A 14,412-nucleotide genomic window follows, 5' to 3' on the forward strand; every position below is an offset into this window, starting at 1 on the left:
AAGTTATAATAAATCCAAATTTTTTTTTTTTTTGTTGTTATTGTTGTAAGCTATTTACTTGTTTACAACTGTTTAACTAAAGTTATTTACTTTTGTTTACAATTTGATTTTTTTTTTAAATTATGATTTTTAAAAAATCAAAGTTTGGATTCATCAGTAACTTGTTTACAACTGTTGTGAGCTTTAGCATAAGCAGAAAATAAAAATAGAAAGAGGTGCCACTTGTTCAGCTGTGCTAATATGCTATAATAAGTGATTTTCATTTATTATTACAAGTTGATTTGCAGAAAATAACTGATACCCCATATAAGGATAGCTGTACAACTGTCAGAAACCAATTTGCAATCATGTATATTGTTTTAAATGTTTGTTTAATAAATTCTACTTCCTTGAGATGTCGTGGTAATGGAAATTTTTCATTTTTTGGTCCAACAAAGTTTTTTTCACTGAAAAAAAGATTAATCATTTATTCTGCATCCATAGTTTGCATGAACAGAAACAAACTAGTTTGAATAATGAGAAGCAATGAGAAGCAGTCTGCTGAATCAATTCACCAGTTACATTTATGATAAAAGGTATGATTCAAACAGGAAACATGGCCCTAGCCCAAATGGTAGCTGTTTTCTGGTTTATTGTCAGAGTTATCATCTTCAACTTTTGTTACATCCTCATGGTCCTTTTGTTCCTTTATGTAAAGGAACAAAATCTTATTCTTCTTCTAATTCTTGTACTGATCTAAATCTCCTCTTGCCATACTAAACACATTCCATGCTTGTCTTGGATTTCCCACAGAAATGGATTACTATTAGGCGTATAGTGCAAGGAAGTCACAGGCTTTTTCTGTACTGGCCAAAAAATTAATAATAAAATAAAATAAATTTCCTATGTGTTGCCCTCCTCATTAAGTAGCTATCCAGATGACCTTTGAATTTCCCCCAAGCTGTCAGTGTCAACTACCCATCTATTCCATATAACAACTGGCTAAAACAAAACTTCCTACAATCCAATCCACAATCAATTTCATCATAATTTGAATTAATGACCTCTAGTTCTGGAATCATAACTGTGAAAATTTGATATTTATTAGTTTTACTGTCTCTTCTTAGAATCTTATTAGGTCTCAGTGAGCTCCCTCTAAGGTGCCTGGTTACAAAGGTCTCTAGCCCACATATTCAGTCTTTCCTCGTATGGGTGCCCTTTTGCTGATCTCGCCAAATGCAATCAGGATGCTTGTGCTTGGAGTTCAAACACAAGCAAGCTGCTTGTGTTTGAACTCCAAGAAGCTCAGTGTTTTTTGTTTTTTTTTTTTAGTTGTAGTCTCAATAGCTGGACACAGTATTCCAAGTGCTGTCTAACAATTGCCTTATACAGTGAAATTTTCACCTCTCTATCTCTACAAATAAATGTTTGATAAAGCATTGGTAGGACATCATAGGCCTCTCCATGCTGCCGATCTTCACTCTTTGGAGAACTTCATGTCTGACTGTTTTGTAATCCCAAAATCCCTTTCTTCCTCTACTGTTTTTAATTCAGCCCCACCAAGTACTGTAAACCCCCGCTATTCGCGGGGGTTACGTTCCTGAGAAATGTCGCGAATACTGAAAACGCGAATACTGAGTTATGGCTCCCATAGTAATAAAGGGGTTCCGTTCCAAAGTATGAAATATATAAGAAAAACTAGTCTAAAATTTTGTCTATATATGTATTATATGTACCTTCATAATATGACTATGTACATAGACAGTACATAGTGAAATGCAAGCATATGGCATCGAAATGAAAATAAGAAACAATTTAATATTAAATGTAATATTTATTAGAAATTTCAAACAAATCTTTCAAACCAGCGCCTTTGCTTGCTAGCAAAAAAAAAACATCACGCCAGTGCTATCACTAGTTTCGCTAAAGTGTTGATAAAGGAGTTTTGCCTTTTCGCGAATGATGAGTGAACTTAACCGAATTTTATTTTGAGTTCGGTCTTCTATCCACAGATTTAAAGCCTTTTCCATTTTTTATAATTTAACATCATGAGTTACAGAGCAAATTTTTGAAACAATTAGCGCGTTTTCACAGACACTACGGCGGATTTTTTCTTCCGATTTTTTGATTGATCGTATCGTTGACTCATTGATTTTATAATGTTTTGCCACTGAGGAGACACTTTCACCATTAGAAATTTTGTCTAATAACTCAGTTTTATTCGCTAATGTCATCACCTTCTTTGATATTTTCACATTTCTCTTTTTATTCGTAGCCATATTTTTGTAGGGGTTAGAAAGAACTTGTCCACAATAAAGTCACTTTCTTCCGTTAATACACTCGAAAAAGTCTGTTTTACACTGAAAAACGGTAGATTTATCATTTTTGTAAGCATATCAATTTATAAATTGATAAATTTATTCAATTTATAAACATATAAATTAAAAGCAAATGACGAAACCTTCCATGACAAACGCATAACACATACTGAACAATGATTAGCGAGAAACATCCACGCTCGCGATTTTGTCACCCCTCTCCCCCCACCCACAGAGCGCTGTTTTGACAGGGAAAGATAATTTTAGCCACGCCCATGTTTTTTATGGCGGAAAATATTCACGGCGCTTTAAAATTCACATTTTTTTTAGGTTTCATTTTATATTAAATCGGCGATCGCGAATACGCGAAACCGCAAATACAGATACCGCGAATAGCGGGGGTTTACTGTATATGTAATTTTGGTTTTGCTGTTCTCTAAGTGTAAGGCCCTGCATTTTGCTGCAATTAAACATAGGTTCCAGTTTTCTGATCATCCTTGAAACCTGCCCAAAGCTTCCTTGTGGAGCATTGGTGCTGATCATTAACCACTCTCCAGATCTTCATATCTGCAAATTTTGACATCACAACCTGTATCCTCTTGTTAATGTCATTTATGAAAATTATAAACAACAGTGTTTCCAGAACCAGTTCTTTTGAGCCCAATTCTAATGTTAGACCAATCTGAGATCAGAACTCTGCTTCCTGCCCTGCAGATATCCTATAAGCCATCTTTGAATTTTTCCCATGATTCCATGCAGACCTCATTGTACAATTTATTATTTATCACGATTTTCGCTACCACTGAAGTCAGACTGACTGGTCTGTAGTTATGAAAATTTCACTCTTAGAACTACCTTTATATACTGCTGGTATATTGACACCTCCAATTCAAAGGAATCTCTCCCAAGTTCAGTGATAACATCATAATTAATCTTAACGTCTCAGTGCACTCTCTTGCTGCCTCCTTCAAAATTATTAGGTATGTATCAGCTCCAGGAGTGTTACTTGCCTGTAAGGTCAAAAATTTTTCCAATAAACAGTTACCTGTAATTTTAGCATTTCATGCTACTCATCCTGACCAGCACAGCCTTTACTCACTATGAAGGGTCTTTTGTCTGAAGATCAATGCATTGCAATGCACCTGTTCAGTTCTTCAGGATTAAGTTATCTAAGACTTTTCCACACCCATTACACGAGGGTCTTTGCTTGATCTGATTTGTTTTTTTGCTTTCTTAACCAGCAATTTCTCATACTTAGTCTTTGCCAACCTTGCATCTTCTGAATTCAGCATTAGAAGAATCCTGAACAATACCAAGGAGTCTTCGGGTCCTGTTAGTATTTTTCAACATGTATTTAAATTTGTTCTCTAAAAAGAGTTAACCCATCCTTTTATGTTACCTATTTACACTCACTGGAATTTTTCCTTGTGCATGGAAATTTACTAATACACAACTGAATCCTAAAATAGATGATAAATACTTCCTTTGAAATTAACATTCCACATTAACTCTTTAATGTTGGAAAAGTAATGAAGAAATCCATTGCTGTCAGTTCTTACACTATTTTCAAAACCTTCAATTTCATTAGCAGTCGCCTGTATTCAGTCAGTATTAGTCCATTCACGTATTGGCTTATGTTACTCACCTGTGCTCAAATTGCATGAAAAAGTTTGAGGAAACCTAAGCAAATTCTCTTAACATTTTTCAAGCTACAGTCACATTACAAGCAATTTCAAGTAAATTTCTCATCTTCAAACAAACATACCTTTTATCACAAGTGTAGCTGGTCGAAATTGATTCAGCAGACCGCATGTCATTGCTGGTTGTTCTGACTAGTATGTTTCTGATCATGTGGACTGTAGGTGCAGAACAAATGATTGGTCTTTTTTTTCAGTGAAAGAATGTTGTAGGACTGAAAAGTGAAAGGTTGCCATTGCCAAGACATTTCAAGGAGGTCATGGAATGCAAATGGAATGTGCATAATCACAACAAGTGCATATTGTTATTCGTATACCTAGAGAATTAATGGAAGTTGTAGGAACAGTCAATATGAGGAAGCTTTACATTTGGTACTAATTGTAGCAATCCATTTTCCAGGGATTTGATGTGCTAATGCTCCTCCATTGCTTTGCTTTCCTTACCCATTTTTCTCAAAACTTTCACTGAAACTGCAGCTGACCCAAGGATTCATTAGATAGGGGCGGAATATCTATTTACTTGCTAGGTGAAATCCTGATTCAAGCCTTAAGGGACAATGATCAAGTGCAGACTACAGATCTGGAGCCATGGCTAAAACAAGAATCATTCACTTAGAATGCTTACCACCTTGAGTTTGTGTGATGCCTCGAGACTTCATGTGATGAGAAATTTGCCTGAAATCACTTGCAGTGGGATTGCAGCCTAAAGCTGTAGTTGAGTGTCCAGTTTCCTCTTTGACCATTCACTGCATGCAATAGCAGATGCCTCTGTCTTCTGAACTAAGGCTGGAATTTCCTAAAATTGTTATTTCATGCACTCATTTCACTCCTGTTTATTAATAACCTTCTCTATTAATTGAGAATTTTATCCATAGGTGTGCTGATGATAGTACACAATGTTCCACTTTCTGGTTAATTGATGTCAGGTTAATTGATGCTCACTCACCCATGAAGTTATTCCACCACTAATCACACAGATGTTCAGTTTTTTTCGTATACTTTGTCAGTAGATATTTCAATGAGCATTGCTGTTGTTGCAAATTAGCATCCTGTAATCTTACTGCTTTCTTACAAACTAGTTGGTAAACATAATTAATGGTTGAGCTACAAACTCATCAGACTAACTTTTCCTTTTTCTCATTTATCCTTTCTACTTCTAGGTTTTAACTAAGCTTTCTTCTCTCCATTCAAGGAGATCAGAATTTAAGGAATTGATGATAGATTTTTGAGAAGTTGATGTTTTTGCAGGTGCAGAGTTTCAGTAATACGGTAGAGATCACTTATATACAAGAGAAAGAGAATGTTAGGGAACTTCCACATTAGTTCAGAAGTTAAAAGACAGAGTTAGCTACCAAATTTCAAAAACCAGAAGATAGACCATATAATGGAAACTTGTTTAGAAGGCCTTCATGCCAAATATGATCAAATTTTGCACATAACCTAAGGTCATTACTAAGACTTTCAAAAACATATGCAAAAGCCTGTCAAGAACATCTGCTAAGTTTAGAAAAAGGTATTTTCATGCCAGACTATACAAACCCTGTTGTGTGTTTGTGAAGATACTGTGCGCAGCAAATCTGATATGTTCAGCGGTGTAGGTTTATGTTGGTTGTGTTAAGTGATTGGACTGGATCAGCATCATGATCCTAAAGTTACAAATTGGTTCGACAAAAATTGACAATTCCATATTTGCAAACATTAATCAGGTGAGATAGTTTTAAGTTGGCAGCCAACTGTTTTTTTTTTTTTTTTTTTTTTATTACTCTGGAAGGATTGAGGTAAGTAGTATATGTTATTTTTCAGAAATGGGTTGGATATGAGAATTTCCAGATAGAGACACCAGTGGAATAATAGCATGTAAAAGGATGACAAAAAGTGAGTTAATTGTGGACCTCAGGTTTTAAGAACCTGGCAAAATGCCTTCATAACCTGGAGACCTCTTGGCATCAAATGTATTCAGTAAGATTAATCAAGGACAGAAAAGGATACATACTCTTACTATAAAAGACTTTGGCACTGTAATTATAGCACTTTGAAACTGGGCACCTGTGAGGAGACCTTATTGAAGTGTTTAACACTTTAAATGGGAGGGAAGAGGAAGGAGAGAATAACAGCCATCAAACTTTGGGGAAGTGGGATGTTGTATATTAGCCATATTATAAGAAGTTTGTTGTCACTCATGTTATAAAATAACTGCCTCCATAATAGGGTATATGTAGCTTACTCATAATTCACCATGATTAATATTGGGACCTGCTGCATGTATATGAAGTGCCTCAACAGCAATGATGAGAATAATGTGTATGATCTAAAATTAATTTTAGACCATTCACATTATTCTTAAGTTTCAGTAGCAGCTTAATTTTTGTTATTAGCTTAACTATTGAAATATTTTGTAAAGTTAATTCTGAAATATTTTATAAGTTAAATTCTTGTCTTAATGGTTGCTACATGATTCATCTGGAATACTTCCTCTGAGGATGTCATGACTCAGACAGGAATGGCGATGGATGATTCGTCTGTGTGTCATGAGTTCACTCATGCAGTCTGCGGCATGTATTCCAAGTTTAATCTAGTAAACAGTCCTGGTTCAGCTGATGAACCAGAAAGAAAGATAGATTGTTCTCTGTGTGTTAGATGCAAGGAGTATACTAATCTAAATTTAAGGCTGAGCTGGACAGGTATTTGGAATGAATGGAGGGGTGAAATGGGAGGTTTTTTTTTTTTTTTTTTGGCTGATGCTGCATAAGCTTGCTTTCTTGCATCATATGCCTCTACTAATGCTAAAACTTAACTTTGGGTTCTTTTATGAAATTGAATTGCTGAAGAAGCAAGCGAATGCCCTAGAGACAAAGGTGGGGAGGGGCGACTCATCAGGAATATCTATTTACTTGCTAGGTGAAATCCTGATTCAAGCCTTAAGGGACAATGATCAAGTGCAGACTACTCTGGTTTTCAAAAGTACAGCTTTATCGGGAGATTCTGTTAGAGAAATGGATAGTTATTTTTTATTTTTTTTTATTTTTTGTAATGAAAATGATCATGCTATAATTAAGAGGATTTTGATATACAGGAAATTCAAAAATTATAAATCTGGAAACTTACAGGCTGAAATTTTTTTAAAATCTGGCACATTTTATAACAAAAATTCCCATTTTACAATTTTGAAATATTAAGAAAGCAATCTGGTACTCATATTAATAGTCTCATTTATCTTTAAGAATCCATGTAAAACAGGGTGACATTTCTCTATTTTAGTGATATAGCTTATTAACCTCATAACTTTATACTAAGTAAATGTTATAACTTAGCATAAACTGATCTTTCAGATTATATGTGAATAGTCATATAGTGCTTGTGAGCCATTAATGGCAGTTTGACATAATTTTAGAACAGTTGAGAATCAGAAGTAAAGAGTACAGTGGTGGGAGGAACCTTGGAACCGCACATCTATTCTACAACTGTCTTTCCTCAATTTGAATTTATGCCCCCTCGGGTTTGTAATCTGAGCAAGCGGAAGAATCCCATTCATTAATATTATCTCTGATATTGTATGCTAGCATGCATTTAAAATTTACATTACTAAACATAACAGTATTTTCAGTTTTCAGATTTAACAAATTGAAATTGAAAGGGTTTAGAAAGGTAAATCTTATTTACCTTTTTTATCCCCTATCACTACATTTTAGCCATTATAATTGTTTACAGATGAATAAGTCCAGTTGTTAGCACTTATATGTGATTCTCCAAACCAATCAACCATGAGGTATATATCTCTCTAAAATCCAGTACCTCTAATCTCTGAAGGTGCTTGGTTCTAAAGAGTTTACTAAGAGTACATGGCTAAATTTTCTTGATTGTTCTTTGGTGTGATTTGAGATGCCCATGTCTGTTGTTTTACTAAAATAGAGGACCAGAAAAAGCCTATAAAGTTTTAATAAATTGAGAACACTGGGTGGAAGGCTTTGAATGTTTATTGAAACATTCAATAAAATTAAAATTTGTTGCTAACATAGGTCAAAATTCTCATTTAAAATACTTTAAAAAATAGTTAATTTTTACTTTGGACATTTTTAATTTTGTTCTGCAATCTTGAAAGAAGATAACTGGCAATAAATTATAAATACCCCTTTATTTTATCTGATACAAATCAAATATATATTACATAGGACTTTTTTGGAGTAGTCCCATGAGACTAATTTTTCACTGTCCACCTGATTAGACAGAAGTTTACAGTACATATGGGAATCAGTGATACCCTGGGAGGGATAGTTTTATTTCAGTATTGCTAGCTGGAAATAAGATTAAAAGAGGTGCTCTTATTCACTATATAGAAAGAAGTGGAACTTTTCCTTACAGTTTTAGCTTTCTCACATATAGGACTAGCTTATCAGCTGGTCCTGATCTGACTTTGCTTAATAATATTAAAGACAGTCAAAGCAGGCTATCTCTTCAGTTATATACTCTTCTCACAAATATCTCTTTTAACAGATATTTGTGAGTACTATCACATCCAGTCAGTTTATAAACATATAAATAGGCACAGACCAACTCTTCATTAAAGAGAAATGCATTGTTAATAATGATTATAAAGAAAATGCCAGATTATGAGATAAGAGAACAAATTACCATTTGATGTTCACATACTGTAAATAAAGTAAATTGCTGTATATATGACAACCATATTGCTCTAACACCCACCAATTTTAAGGGAGTAAGGATTAAAGTCAAAAACTGAGTTTCTAGTAAAAAAAAAATTTCATATATTTTAAGAAAATGTTACATACTATAGTACTATACATTGTTCATCATTGTCATCATCATTCTGCTCTTCCGTTTGGCATGGGTTGAGTCCCTATATAGATCTCACCCTCCATTGTTGTTGATCTCTTGAATCTTGCATCATTTGTTGATAACTCTGAAAGCCTGTGTTTTGCTTTAGGCATTGGAGCCATTCTCTTTTGGGTCTTTCATCTCCAGTTCTTCCTGTCAGTACTACATTAAGCAGCCTGTGTTGTTTCATCTGGCTCACATATCCAAACCACTGAAGTTGTTTTTTGTAGATTCTTTTCTATTATTCTGCATTCAAAAATTAGATCTCTCCTTACTTGTTCGTTAGTTTTATGTTCTCTCCAATTTGTTTTATTGATTTTCCTTAGACATCTCATTTCAAATGACATTATTTTTTTTGTCTTTTTTATATATTCTCCATTGTTCAATAGTACTAAATATTGAACAATGGCGGTATTAACCTTATTCTATTTACAGAAATGCTTATCTAATAACAAAACACTTATTTTATTTTTTGCATTTTATAATCGTCCATTGGTGTCTCCCGTATGAGATTCCAACAGTAGTATGCTAAGATATTTGGAAACTATTTTCCTAGTATCTTTTTTACATTTGAGAAATATCTTGGTGAAACCTTTCACTGACTCATTGGAGAGAACCAAGTTTTCAGGAAAAAAGTCTAAATGGGAATGTAGGAAATGAAGCTTTAATGACATGTTGCATCCCAACTCTATGCTAAAATTAGCTCATCCACAATTTCACTGTAATTTTGTGATTTTTCATTTCCTAAAAAGTTCTAGCAGATGTTTTCGAATGCCTTCCAGGCTTCTGTAACATTTAATTTTTTTAGTTAATTCCTCATCTCGGAATAGCAGTTTGATATTAAAAGAGGCAGCAAAGGGAAGTAAGAAAACCCTTAGCCATAATTATGAGAGCTTCCTTGGACTCAGGAGAGGTACCCATGGACTGGAGATATGCAAATGTGACCCCCAATCCACAAAGGAGGATCAAGGGGAGACACAGGTAATTACTGACCTGTTAGTTTAATTTATGTCCCAGGGAAATTAATGGAGGCACTGGTTAAAGAAACATTGCAGGATCATCTAGACAAGACTTCAGTTATAGCTCGGACACAGCATGGGTTTGTTAAGGGGAAGTCTTGTCTGACCAATTTGATTGGATACTATATTGTAGTCACAAAGGAACTGGATGCAAAGAATTTTGATATCATATATTTGGATCTTAGAAAGGCTTTTGATACAGTTGCACATGGAAGGCTGCTGCACAAATTGGAGCAGTGTGGCATTGGAGGAAAATTGATGCTATGGATAAAGGGATGGTTGAGTGGGAGAAGACAGAGTGGTAATCAATGGACACTGCTCTTCGTGGACTAATATTATTAGTGGAGTCCCCTAGGGTTCAGTGTTGGGTCCATTATTGTTTTCTGTGTTCATCGATGATATTGATGATTGTATATCAGGCTTAATGTCCAAGTTTGCAGACTATATAAAGGTCGGCAGGGTTGTTAATGACACTAATGACAGTACGCTGCTGCAACAGGATCTAGAAAAGTTGAGTAGATGGGCTGAGAGGTGGCAACTGAAGTTTAACATTGACAAATGTAAAGTACTGCATATGGGAAGCAGTAACCCGAGATTAACGTATCAACTCTGTGGTACTACACCGACAGTGGTAGGAAGTGAAAAGGATCTGGGGGTAATTGTGCAGGCAGATGTGAAGTTTTCTGAGCAGTGCAGATGGTCTGCAAGAGTACCACATGGTGTCTTGTCAATGATATACAGGAATTTTTCTAGCAGGGTTAAGGAGGTGATTATCCTCTTGTATAAGGCAATGGTCAGGTCACACCTGTATACAGGCCTGGAGGCATCATTTTAAGAAGGATGTAGTGCTGTTGGAACGAGTACAGAGAAGGGCAATTAGTGAATGGAACACAGGTTTCTCTTATGAAGAAAGGCTTAAATTTTGCAAATTACAGTGTCTGGAGACTAGGCACCTGCAAGGTGATATGATTGAGGTGTATAAAGCCTTGAATGGTTTTAGCATGCTCAGTGCTGATGGGATTCTTCCTCTCGCCCAGAATAATCGTCTGAGACAGCATTAATTCAAATTGAGGAAAGGCAGTTGTAGGATTGATGTGTGGAAGTTTGCCTTTAGCCAGCGGGTTGTTGATTGCTGGAAATAACTTCCATCTGTCCTAGAAGTTGATAGCTTGAACAGATTCAAGGTAGAACTAGACAAACATTTGGAGCGAGTGGATGTGTGAAATGAGAAGGGTCTGTGAAGGGTGTTTTTTTTTTTTTTTTTTTTTTAGTGATGCTATATAAGCTTGGTTTCTTGCATCATGTGCCCTTGCTAATGGTAATTTGAGGAAGCACAGAACTTCACTCTTATCTTGGCCTCACTGATTCAAGGAAGCATTTGCCTCAAACAGGAAAATCCTTCTCTTTTTTGTCCATTGTTATCAAATATTTTTTATCAAACCTAGCTTGGTGTATAATGGAGGTAAATAGATTTTTGACTTATCCACTAAAGGAGGATGTGCTACATTTTTCTGGCGTGGTGTAGTTTCTGAATGGTCCTGCCATTTTTTAGGATTGCCAAATGAAGGATTGCCCTGTAGTGGCAATCCTTCATTTGGCTGTCCCACTCGCATAAAAAGCAGCAATATTTAGTGAATCCACCTTGCAACCCAGTAAGCAAAGCTACCACTTTTAGGTTGGCACAGATATTCCAGTTGTATTCTTGATAGCATATTTTTGCAAAAGAACCTGTAGGTTCTCTTACATGTCCTTCGTGTGAACTGCATGGGCCAGTGGTGTAGATGGATATTTATTTATTTCCATTATGTAGTAAAACTGCTTTCAAACTGACCTTGGATGAATCATTGAAAAGCCTTCACTGCTCAAGGGCGTGCTCCAGATATAACTCTTAATTTCTGGACATTGTTACAATAAATGAAAGTGCTATCCATGGAGTAATAGGTTGTTTTTAGATTGCCTCTTCCTATAAAAAAACCCTTTTCAAGAAAATTCCACTGCTGAAGCAGTGATCCTAGTAATCAAACCTTGGTTTTGGAGAGGTCCAAATCTCTGACCAAATCATTCAATTCTCCCTTGAGTGATTAGATTTGCAGTAAGAGTTGGAAAGTCTGGATCTGTACTTGTTCTGGATTCCACATCTTCTGGAGACTCCATTTCCAATCCTGAATCAGAGTCAAGTCTAAGTTTCTGGGAGCTTTGGCACTGACATTGTATCATCATGAGGAACCAGCTTTAGAGCAGAAGGTGTTTTGGGATACTTTGCTTTATGCTTGGATTGTCCAGAAAAACCAGAGATATTGGTCATGCAGAAGTAACAATCATTTATGTAGTCTCAAGGTTTTTGCCATATCACCGAAACAGCAAAAGGCATCAATTTATCGCTACATCTAGGCCAGCCTGTTAATGTCCTTGAACATGAGCTACAGGACATCTTTTGAGTCCATACTTTATCTTGATCTCCCCCCTTACATCCAAAAGAGAGTTCATAGTCTTTTCTCACAAGTTGCAACAGTGGCTTCTGCTGCGATTTTGAACCACTTCTCTGTAAATGTGGCAAAAGCTATCAGGCTTATTTTGGCAAGAACGCATTGTATTCCATGTATGGTTGAGGTACAGGCACATAAGAATACAATTAATAAATTGTAGGTTTTTATTTCTAATTTAAACGCATTATTCACACTAGTGAACACGACATTTTTTTACAAACACTAAAACGGTTGTTCATTTTGTTCACCAATCTGAAACACACACTTTTTGAAATATGAAAATGCTCGCTTGCTGCGGAACCTACTCATATATATACTGGTAGAGATGTTTCTAGAGAACTCCATTGAAAGTTTTAGTACTTTCCAGAAACATCCTGACCTTTCTTCCGCACATAACAATATTCTAGAACCTTTTGGACATTCTTGAATGTCGTGGAAAGCTCCCAAATGATCTTGAAAGCTTCCAAATGTTTTAAGAAAAAAATTTTAAAAAATAAATGGATAAAATAAATGGAAAAGATGATTAAAACAACTACAGGTCTTGGTTTTCGGTCATTAACCTATGATGTTTGAAAAGTGAGAGTGATGAGAACTTTTTAAGCACATATCCGAGTTCTTGAACATATTCCTTACGACAATTTGTCAAAATTATTTCAGGGAGGAAATGGATTCCAACCAGTGTAATTTCCCAACATATTATAAATTTTCCAAAGTTAAAAAAAAAAAAAAAATCTGGTTTTTAAAATATATTCACTATGAATATAAATTAACAAATTAACTTTTAAATTGTTCAGCACTGCAGATGGTGTGCAGAGTGGAGAGAGGCTGACACTAAAATGGGCAGTACCCCTACAAGATATTGATATACAAAAGGATGTTGCTCCTGCTACAAGAAGTCTTTTGGCATCATCCGTTCGATCGAGGGCATCATTTAGTAAGGCAGTAGAGAAGCATCCAGGTAAGAAGTTTATTAAATGGAAAAATGTATTACTCTTTCTTTTTTAGGTTTCAGGGAGTGAGAAATCTTTTACTAATCAATGAAAAAAAAAATTATCATAACATAACAGAGTGAATATACTACAAGCTCTAAGCCACAAATATAATGTGTATAGTAGGTTCGGTGGTGATTGGCCTTTCTTCTGCAGTCAAAATGAAATCTTGATTTAAATTTGAGTAATTATTTTTATTCATTATATAAAATAATCTTATTTTGTCTTATAGCACCTAAACTTAAAACTTATTCCAGATGTTTCAATAAACCATTCTTTTAATGATATATATATATATATATGTATATAAGAACTATGTTTTTTTTTTATTTTTAACAATATAGCCTAAGATATCTGTGTAACCATAACCTACAATGCCTCTAATAGTCACTATAATCAAATACAGTCAGTCCTCGTATAGCACGATAGTTGTGTTCCTATAAAATAGGGTTAGGTGCCAACCACCCAAGATTGAACATATTTGTAACCAAAACATTACCAAACACAATAAATAATTGTAATAAAATACGTAAGTATTTTATTACAATTATTTATTGTGTTTGGTAATGTTTTGTAATGTTTTGTTTGGTAATAGTCGTAATAAAATACGTAAGTATTTTATTACGACTATTACTTAATAAAATATTGCTAATGATTTTGCTCTATCATAAGCAAACTTGTTTTTTGTTTGATTTTCTATCCAAACAGATGATAGCCGTTCCATCTCTTCCAATTCTTTGTGTCTTGATCTAATGGATTTTAATTACACTTTGAATTGTTCCTGCTATGAAAGTTGTTTTTATTTTCTCTGTATTATTTCTAATTCTCGGCGTTGCCTCATTTAGCCTTGTGGCACGTGCAATATCACATGGTTTTTCATTTTGCTCGTTTCACAATTTCATATTTTTTCTCTATCGACTGAGGCGGACTGGCCATAAGCCTTACTGGAGAAACAACGGTGGGCCCGAGGTCTGTGTAATTTTGGCCATAAACCATAGTATGAGGCCACAACAAATTTTCCCGGGTAAGAATTTTTGACCCAGTCTGTCTCTGTTTATCAATATTGCTTTTCTTTTTCTCTCTGAATCTGC

The 14,412-nt window shown here is 35.0% G+C and overlaps 1 protein-coding gene across 6 annotated transcripts in view; it reads left to right on the forward strand.

The window, feature by feature from the left end:
• Positions 1-14,412, forward strand: part of LOC150088181 (rho guanine nucleotide exchange factor 10-like protein) — a 465,691-nt gene that overhangs the window by 264,035 nt on the left and 187,244 nt on the right. For all 6 annotated transcript variants that reach the window (XM_090369366.1, XM_090369362.1, XM_090369365.1 and 3 more), the window contains one exon: positions 13,127-13,290. In XM_090369366.1, the coding sequence (XP_090225492.1) occupies positions 13,127-13,290 (164 nt within the window). The remainder of the gene's footprint in view (positions 1-13,126; positions 13,291-14,412) is intronic.

The sequence above is a fragment of the Mastigoproctus giganteus genome, chromosome 3, assembly GCF_048544385.1.
Source record: "Mastigoproctus giganteus isolate SK-2022 chromosome 3, ASM4854438v1, whole genome shotgun sequence".
Lineage (NCBI taxonomy): Eukaryota > Metazoa > Arthropoda > Arachnida > Uropygi > Thelyphonidae > Mastigoproctus > Mastigoproctus giganteus.